The 10,046-nt window shown below is 42.7% G+C and overlaps 1 protein-coding gene across 2 annotated transcripts; it reads right to left on the bottom strand.

The window, feature by feature from the left end:
- Positions 1 to 530: 530 nt before the first annotated feature.
- On the bottom strand, positions 531 to 7,242 carry CXCR4 (C-X-C motif chemokine receptor 4). 2 transcript variants are annotated; one of them, XM_014053725.2, is made up of 2 exons: positions 7,114 to 7,242; positions 531 to 2,235 (listed from the first exon to the last, which is right to left on the bottom strand). In XM_014053725.2, exons 1-2 carry the CDS (start codon positions 7,123 to 7,125, stop codon positions 1,180 to 1,182), a joined length of 1,068 nt encoding a protein of 355 aa, XP_013909200.1. In that variant the 5' UTR covers positions 7,126 to 7,242; the 3' UTR covers positions 531 to 1,179. The 2 variants fall into 2 exon arrangements, with proteins under 2 accessions (XP_013909200.1, XP_013909199.2); XM_014053724.2 differs by lacking the exon at positions 7,114 to 7,242 and adding an exon at positions 7,048 to 7,113.
- Between the last annotated feature and the right edge of the window lie 2,804 nt (positions 7,243 to 10,046).

Here is a 10,046-nt window from a genome sequence, read left to right as displayed (position 1 = left end):
GGGAAAACACACATAAAACACATGCACGCATACACATTTTGTTTGTAACAAAAGCTCATGCAAAAATGGGTGGACTTCAGGAAGAGCAAGGGTCATAATCCAAATTCAAAGACACAGAAACATGTCATCGTATTGAGCCATCTATTTTATCAAAAGGCTTGAAATGTATTCTGTCAAGGCAAACCACATTGCTTTAGCTCTGCTCTCTTACTCAAGACAAGGGCATGGATGTATATTATGTTGGATTCTTTCTAGGGCTGCACCTTCGTTTCAGATAAGGAAGTACTTTTGCAGATGAATCCTATCTACGTGAAGGAAAACATAGTGATTTGCACAAGGTTTACCAAAATCTTGGTTTGGTCTATGAAATGTATAAGGAAACACCGATGTGGACTACGGATCAAAGAATTCTCTATCAGGATTGCATAATAACCTATCTATTCTTCTCTATAAATTCAAAAATGGAGAAAAGTAGAATCGAAAGTAGGCAAACGACAAGGGCATACAACTCACAACGGTAACACATTCAGAATTTTCTTCACATTTTTTATTGGAAACTTTATAATGGCAGCGATCAGCAAAATTACTTTATTACCAAAAGGCACCTGCCTGAAGGTACTTTGGTTGTTAAGTGCCACTGGATGTAATCCAGCTGCATTCAAATCCATGTATTTTGATGTTTCCTCTGGAAAGGTCGGGATTATATCCACTGCCTACCACTGAAGTAGTATAAAACAAAACATTACCCACAAACTGGGCACAGAAATCCTAAATATCCACAATTATTAAACAGTCTTTCAACAAATATGTTGGAAGCATTCTTTTATGTACAAACAGCTTGTGCACATCAACAATACTACTATCTATAAGTGTTTAAAGTCATTATCTGTACAACAACCTATACAACTTTGACACATAACCTTTTTAGGCCCTGCCCAGACACTCTCTCATCAACATGTAAAAGTTTTTAATATTTTTTTTATAAATAAGTCCATCAATTTCCACAGAAAACTAATAGGAAACAAAATATTCCAATTGGGAATAAACTTGTATATTATCTTGGAGGGTTTATTTCTCCCTTCCAAAATGTTGTGAGTGACTATACAGTATGTACAAACGAGGCTGTATGTTTGTTAAGTCTCATTTCATTACAGGCATGAAAGAAAACAGGAAATTATGTTAGCTGGAATGGAAGCTGGAAGACTCTGATTCTGTTGAAACAGAAGAATGTCCCGCACGCTTGCCTTTGGACAGGATCTTAAGGCTTGATCCCCTGCTGACGGAGGTGAGTGCATTTTGAGCCGATGTCTTGAATTTGGCACCCAGAAAAGCATATAGGATGGGATTCAGACAACAGTGGAAGAACGCCAGGCTTTCGGTAATAGTGGTCCACTTACGCACCAGCATTTCAAAACTGCAGCCTCGCTTGATGTACCGGAGGAGGATGAAAGTGTCTATGGTGAGAACAATGTAGTATGGTAGCCAGCAGGCAAAGAAAGCCACAATCAGGATGACGGTTGTCTTCAAAGCTTTACGTTTTTGGTGACCCTTTGATTTTGACAGCTTAGAAATTATAATGCAGTAACAGGTCAGTATGATAAGACCAGGCAAGATGAGGCCTACTAAAATTTGCTGGAATTGGAAGGGGATCTGCCAGGTCTGGTTAGTGTAAAATCGCTGGCACATGTATTTTCCACCAATCTCAGTAACACGAGCAAACATAATGTCAGGTATAGTCAACAGCAAAGCTGGCAGCCAAACACCGATGTAGACAATCCTATTGGCCAACAATTTCCGAGCTCTCTGACTGTTGGTAGCATGTACAATCGCCAAGTACCGATCTAAGCTGATAAAGGCCAGGATCAGGACACTGCTGTATAAATTGACAGTGTAAACGATGTGAACAATTTTACACAAGACTTCACCAAAGTACCAGCTTATCACAGCATCCACAGACCAGAAGGGTAAGCTGATGACAAAGAGGAGATCGGCTACTGAGAGATGGACTCTATACTTGTCAGTTATGCTCTTCAGCTTCTTTTGGAAACCCATGACAATAATCACCAAGCCATTGCCAACAATTCCTGTCAAAAAGATGATGGAGAAGATGGTGGGTAAGAAGATTCGGTTGAAATCTTCGTTTTCCTGTTCAAAGCATAGCCCTGTGAAGTTATCTTCTTCTCCAGAGCCTGGTTCACCAGTGTTATTATCTAACACAAATGTATAAAAAGGTATCTGTAAATGACAAAAAGGAAACAAAAATTAGAAGGTGGAAAAAAAGGCAGGCAAATCTTAAAAGACCCATTCAGTGGCAAGCAAAGAATCAGCACTGAAGCATGTATGCTTCAGTATTCAACTTCAAAATATTTGCCTCTTAATGGGATCTCCAAACTTGGTAACTTTTAAACATGTAGGCTTCAGCTCCCAGAATTCTCCAACCAGCATAGCTATACAGGCTGGGGAATTCTGGAAGTTGAGGTCCACAAGTCTTAAAATTGCCAAGTGTGAAGAGCTCTAATGCAACATTTTAGCCCTGATGTTAATGGCTGGCGATTATCAGATGCAGAAGCAAAGAGGTCACATTTTCAATACATTCATTCCAACATACACACCTCAACTCTCTGAAGGACTTTTCAAACATAAGAAAACACACACAAACCATACTCAATGTAAGGGCAACAACTGTATAGATACCAAACATACATTACATACATATCAGGTCAATCACTGCTTTCCAGTGATTGCTTCAAGGAATTATATGAATGACTAGAATGCATGTTTTTCTATTCAATTTTGATGATTAGAAAACGGATCCTTGCAGGAATTTATATAAAAAATATCCTACACAATGGATACTTCCATTTGGATGTGGCTTCAGCTTTGAAAATCAGGAGTAGTAGTATTAGGTAGTTTGCAGCCCTGAGTTATTCATAAAGTAATACAGGTAATCCTTGACTTACAACCACAACTGAGTTCAAAATTTCTGTTGCTAAGTGAGACATTTGTTAAGTGAATTTCCCCCCATTTTATGACCTTTCTTGCCATAGTTGTTAAGAGAATCACTGCAATTGTTATATTAGCAACACAGTTGTTAAGTGAATCTGGCTTCCCCACTGACTTTGTTCGTCAGATTGCAAAAAGGGATCACATGTCCCCCAGGACACTGCAACTGTCATAAATATAAGTCAGCTGCCAAGTGTCTGAACTTTCAACACATGGTCATGGGGATGTTAAAACGGTCATAAGTGTGAAAAATGGTTTTAAGTCACTTTTTTCAGTGCCGTTGTAATGTCAAATGATCACTAAATGAACTGTTGTAACTCGAGGACTATCTGTAAAGGTGGGATAAAAATCCAATAGAAAATAATGCACAAATAAATAAAATGTTTTGTGCACAAACTATCCCATGTAAGAAGCAGTATTGGGTGGTTCATGCCCAGACCAAAACATGTGTGCTTCATCTCAGAAGAGATGTTCTAAATAGGAGACAGAAGGGGGGAAAAATGCAAAATCAAGATCAGCTAAGTGGATGTTAGAGGAAGGTTGATGGTGGGAAGATCAGAAGAAAAGGTAGACTTGAAGTACTTGAAGTAGGATATAAGATCCTGAAAAGAATGACAAGTGGGCTGCAGCACAGGCAATTCTGAGAAAGAAAAAGAGAGTAGAGGCGCAGTAGCTCTGCCCTAGTTTGTATCCCACCTTTGTTATTTTTTGCAAATAACTCAAGGTGGTGTACTTATCCACAAACCTTCCTCCTGCCATTTTCCCCACACCAACCCTAGGAGGTGAGTTGGACTGAGAGAGAATGACTGGGCCAAAATCGTTCAGCTGACTTGTTGCCTAAGGCAGGACTAGAACTCACAGTCTCCTGGTTTTCTATCCTGGTGCTTAAAACCACTAAGCTAGATTTGCTCAGTTACCCATAAGCCATTTCCAATTTTTCTTGTACGAAACTTGGAACAACCAAATTGTACTAGCTTTTACTTTAGCCTAATTTGCCCAAAATAGGGGTTGAAGTGGCAAATCAAAATGTATTTCTTCAATACACGAAACAAAACGTATTTTTATCAATTGGTACACACATCTACTATATTGCATTCTTATGAAATAAGAATGGAAGAAAGAATGGAAGATCATGACTGCAATGGTTGATTTAAAAACTAACAAGGATTCAGGAGGGAGTTTTGTAAACAGCCAACCTACAAGCTCCTGTATTATCAGAGAAAAGAATTACCTTTTTATTGGTTCAAAAGAAACCCATTAGAAAGAAACTGAAGTAGTCTCTACCCTAATACAGCTAGTAATAGCAGTAGCACTTAGACTTATATACCGCTTCATAGTGCTTTACAGCCCTCTCTAAGTGGTTTACAGTCAGCCTCTTTCCCCCAACAATCTAATCTGGGTCCTCATTTCACCCACCTTGAAAGGATGGAAGGTTGAATCAATCTTGAGCCTGGTGGGATTTGAATTAGTAAATTGCAGGCAGATGGCAGGCAGCAGAAGAGCCTTGCAGTACTGCACTCTAACCACTGTGTCACTGAGGCTCCTCCTTTAGTGACCATAATTGAGACCAGGAATTCTGTTGTCAAGCAAGCTTGTCACTTTGATTTATGGACTGCAAAGCTCATAAATAATGAGCTATGTAAAAATTTTTGTAAAATGTTTCGGTGGTTCTAGATACCCTATATACAGGACTGGTCATAAAACCACTTATTAAAATCACGGTCATATCTGCAAATGGTTGCCAAATGAGGCAGCTGCTAAACAAGGACTGCCTGTATAATGGTAAAGGTTCCCCTCGCACATATGTCCGTCCCTGTTGTATAATGGGTACTAAAGTATAAAGCAGATGTTAAAATTCTTGTAAAGCTAATCCTTTCATTTCAACAATCCTGTTAAAGAATACCCTGGGAGGATCTTGCTTAGAAGAATCATTTTCAGTTGAATCAGACATCAAGAGCCTGATAGTGAAAATATTTTCTTAGATCTGGGGGCCTCAAACAATACAGAATCACTTCTTCCATATTTCCCCCTCTTTGGAGGCAAATAATGTGCCAGGCTGACTCCCAGGGAAAGAGATGGTTCATAAAATAAATAAATAAATCCAAACACAAATTGGCGGTGAAGTAAGCAAGCCTTAAAAGTTCACGGGAACTCTTTGTCAGCCTTGAATGATATGCCAAACCAAAGTAACCGTGAGACTTTATTTATTAAATTTACATGCTGCCCATTTTATAGTTCCAGGTGATTCTGAGCAGCCCATAAGACATGGTTCACCAGCAGCATAAACGATTCTGTAAATTTAAAAACGGCAAACCAACAAAAACAGGGTGTGGTAAGAGTTTTGCAAAACGCCCAAGTTTGCGCATTCAAATTCTCCCGCCAGCAAGCTCTTCCTCAGATGCTTTTGCCTAACCCCTAACCCGTCAGAACATTAAAGGAGGCAGCAGTTTCAATTTAGCAAGGCGATAGATGGGAAAAAAGAGAAGTGCAACCTCAGGAAACCACCAGCCGTTTGAAAGGCAAGTAACGGAGTAGTCACCTGGACACCGCCTCCTTCAGTCCTCCCCCCCCCTCGCCTTTCAGAGAAACTGTCCTTTCTTTGCTGTGAGGCGCTTCTTTCTATAAAAGGGCTCGACAACACTTTCAAAACAGAGACTGTCTCTATTCAGGCCGGGAGGCTTTGAAAGGACGCCTTCTGGCTCCGTGGAGGATTCTCCCATCCAGGGTACAAAAGCGATACTTTTCTGAGCTGAAACGGGACCAGCCTCCACATTCCCACGCATTCAAGTAGAAATTAAAAGGGCACGAAACCCTACTCAGGGGTTTCTAAGCGTCCTCAAAGTTTTCCTGAAGCCGGGGCTTATCTTCTACTTTATGGAAAGAGAGCCTTGCTGTTTGGTTCTCATACTTCACATAAGTTGGTGAAACAATATGCCAGTATCCATGCTACTTAAAATATTTCGATGGTTCTAGATGCCCTGTATACTTTGCTGCTTATATACGTTTATACTTTGCTGATAGACTAAGCATTTTTCTTTTTTTTTCCTTTTTAGTTTGGTCATAGACCAAACTTTTTTTCCTTTTTCATTCTAGACTCTAGGAGCAAAAATAAATTAAAAAATCCACCCTAGTTTGCCTTGCACTTAAAGACTCTTAAAAAAAAACACGTTCTGAGCTCTGCTTAATGACAAAAAGCAAGAAACGGTATGAGTCAAGGGCTGCTCGGAAACGTGCGAAAACGGTCCGACCCAACGTCTTACAACTTTTTACCATTCCAGGTTTCCTTTTGCTATTAGTCAAAAGCGCTTTCTAAAGGCAGCCAAAAGATTCCCCCAAGTTTCTCTCACGTGTTGCAAACCCGGCGATAGTTTTTTTTAAAAAGAGATCCCAGGGATGGGGTGGTGGGAGGAAGAAGACCAACGAAAGCAAAATCGAAGTTTACTGACGCCGCCTGCTCCCCCTCTGCAATCCAGAACCGTCCCTCGCAGATTCCCCGCCCGACCCCACGCACTTTTACGCAGCCGGGCGCGCTGCTTTCAAAGGCGCTCCTCTCCGCGAACCAGCCTGCAAGCAGCTCTTCCACAAGTTGAGAGAGCGCAGCGCAACGTTTGGTGGGTTCGGGGCAAGAAACGACCCCCCCTCCTACAAAGCAAGGGGAAAGGGCGTCCGCTTGCACGACCTATAGGAGAGTGCTTACTACAAGGTGCAACGATCAGATCCACGGCCCGGTCCGCTTTTTAAAACGGCACCTCTGCGAGACGGCACAGCTGCAAAGATTCCCTCCGCTTGGAGCAAAAGTGACATTATTATTATTATTATTATTATTATTATTATTATTATTATTATTATTCTTTTGCGGGGGATACTGATTAGATGGATCTAGTAAAGGCCAGCAAGGAACTCTCATCTTATCGGAAAAAGAGAGCCGCTACATATCTTGTAATCTAAAGAAGACTAAAAAGCCCACGGTTGCGCGTGTCCTGGTCCCCTCTCCCCAGAGATCGCGTAGAGCAAAGCACATCCCGATATTTAGGAACCTCTAACCAGACGCTCCATCCATCCATCCCATTCATCCATCGCTCCCCGGGCAAACATCTGGCGCCTCCTTACATCCGGATCCATTGCTTGAGCGCTCCGCGGCAGCAGGCTCTGTTTCTGCACCACGCCAGCAGCCACCCACAGCCAAAAAGTTCTCGTCTCGGAGCTATCCGCGTCCCTTATAAAGCGCCCCCCCTCTTTAGAGCCGGGCCGCAAAGCTGCCGGCGGCTCCGCCCAAGTGTGGGCTTCGGAGGCGGCGGGGGAACAAGAGTGATTGACGGATCGTCAAAAAAAAAAAAAAAAAGGCTACAACCGTAGTTGTGAGCTGCAGCTGTGGAGCTGGGAATCTCCACCCACCCCCCCTTTAGTTTTACTCTCTGGCGCTGGGAGTGGGTGGAGGCTGCTCTTTTCTGTCGTGCAATTGTGCGTCTTCAGGCTTCTCGTGGAGAGTCCCGAAGCCACGTGCTCTAATAGGCTAAATAGCTAGTAGAAAAAGAAAAAAGAAGGGAACAATGCCCGAAACGAGTCAAAGAAAGTTTGATTTAAGGTGGTTCCGTTTTCTAAGAACCCAAATCTTAACCTGAGGCTCTTACAGTAAAGGTAAAGGTTCTCCTCGCACATATGCGCTAGTCGTTCCCGACTCTAAGGCTCATCTCCGTTTCTTAGCCAGCGCTGTCCTAAGCTGTCTCCGTGGTCAGCATGACTAAACGCATGGAACGAAACGCTGTTATACCTTCCCACCAAAAGTGGTTCCTATTTTTCTACTTGCATATTTTTACATGCTTTCGAACTGCTAGGTGGGCAGAAGTTGGGACAAATAACGGGAGCCCACTCCGTTAGGCAGCGCTAGGGATTCGAACCGCTGAACTGGCCACCTGATCAACAAGCTCAGCGTCTTAGCGTCCCTGAGCCACGGAGTCCCTGAGGCTCTTATACTACTACTCAAGTTTCGAACTCCTTTGCTCCTCCAGTAACTTTCTCATTGAGTTTGCTCCTTCTAAAGCAGGCAGCCACAAATGCTCCTGTTCGTGAAGACAATGACTGCCTGCTCTGCCCCCCCCCCCTTGCTATCAAATTGCATTGTCTGCTTCTGCATACTGTTTGCAGGTTGTGTTTCTACTTGTCCTGGCAGATGGTTGCAACCTCCCCCCACCCTTCCACTAAGACAGCTTTAGTTTGTGTTGCAGCAGATCCTGTTCTTGAACCTTGCTGTCCCAAGAACTCCTTTGTTGTTTTTTTTAAATTTTAACCAGGGGTGGGTAACCCTGACCCCTGTGGACTTCAACTCCCAGAATTCCTCAGCCAACTATTGTCTGCAGCCATACTCCGTAGAGGGGCCACAGTTGTTCATTCCTGATGTAGACCTACCCCTGGGGCTGAATCCAGTACATTACCTTTTGTAGCTTGCTGGATTTCCCTAATGGACAATCCCTTGATTTCCAGCCAGCGTTATTGGGGCAGACCCTGGAAAAGTATTAATTGCTCTATACACTGATTTCATATTAGCGAGATCATAAACAATGAGGGAACAGTGAGACAGTCCCCAATTGTTCTCCATTTTTATGGTAAAATATTCTGAATCGTGGTCCAGTGGGACATTTCTGCTTTTGGGCTCAACCAATGTAGCATTCTTCATATTATTTTTAATGTAGCACTCCCTGTATTTGGCCTCTAAAGGAGGTAGGCACCAGCCTAAGCTAGTTGTGCTGCTTTAGAGTTGTGCAGCTTTAAACTGCAAAGTCATGCAGAATCACTGGGAGTCTTGTGTTTGTTTGCCTTGTGTTTGTTTGCCGCACCCTTTCCATCTACTGTGTATTGCATAAGTTTCTGATTGCCTCCATACTTTTTTTTTTTGCAATTTCTGATGTTTTCTTCCTGCTGTGGCCGTTGCTATATACAGTGCTGTACCTTCAAGCCTCTGAATTTCAGTGGGAAGAAGATAATTTGCAGAATTTTAGAAGTTTGGCAGGATGGAAAGCAATTCTGTTTAAGATGGATTAGATGAAATACCCCCATTTGAGATCAGTTATTCTAAAGAGCCACGTGTTTGTGTGTGTGCTTATGTATGCGCGTGGCTTTGAGTCAGTTTATTTTTACTTCTGCAATGACCTAGACAAGCTGTTTCAGCTTTCTTGAAAAGATTTCAGAAATAATTTGCCCTTTCCTCCTTCCTAGAGTTTAGAGAGGGTTAGTTGCTCAAGGTCACTCAACTGGCTTTGTGCCTAAGGCTCGACTAGAACTCAGGGTCTCCCAATTTCTAGCCTGATGTGGCAGCCAGGGGTACACCAGGGGTATACCCAATCCCTGAGCCATGGACCAGTACCGGTCAGTGGCCTGTTAGGAATCGGGCTGCATAGCTGGAAGTGAATGGCGGGCTAGTGACCGAAACAGAAACCATCCTCTTCCCCCCCCCCCCCCCCAGACCATGGAAAAATTGTCTTCCACAAAAAGTGGATCCCTGGTGCCAAAAAGATTGGGGACTGCTGCATTATATCAAACTGGCTCTCTTAAAAATGGTACTTCCCAGTTTATTATCTTTCAAACCCTGGTCCTTGAACCCCACATAATTGGGAACTTGGGGAATTGCCATCCAGTGCTTGTGGAGGACCCCAGTTTGAGACAAGTTAAACCAACCTTATTTATCATTGGTAATAAAACCTGAAAATCGGTTTCCGAGCAAAGGAACATATTGAGACTTTCCTGCCCTTTCCATTTGCCATCTGGCCGCTGGGCCACAAGCAATTACCCAAGATATTTTCCTTATCTCCTTATTTGTTAGGGTTTTTTTCTTGCAGGGTGGGCTGTAAAGTCGAGGTGCTATCCCCTTTTAATCCACTTATTTGCTGGTTCATTGAGCTGATGGGATTCAACAGTAAATGCTCAGCCAGCTATAAGATAAGGTCAGAGGGGCTTCGGTTCCTGTGATGAAAAAAAAACAAAAACCCTGCAGGCGGAAATCTTTGAGAAAAGAGTTTTCAGATGGAAGCCAAGGCCTCTAAGTTCAG

Source organism: Thamnophis sirtalis, unplaced genomic scaffold (assembly GCF_051295495.1).
Source record: "Thamnophis sirtalis isolate CommonGarterSnake01/CBP01778 unplaced genomic scaffold, rThaSir2_p1.2 scaffold_1, whole genome shotgun sequence".
Classification (NCBI taxonomy): domain Eukaryota; kingdom Metazoa; phylum Chordata; class Lepidosauria; order Squamata; family Natricidae; genus Thamnophis; species Thamnophis sirtalis.
The sequence above is the reverse complement of the archived record's forward strand: the minus strand, read 5'-3'. Positions and strand labels throughout refer to the sequence as shown.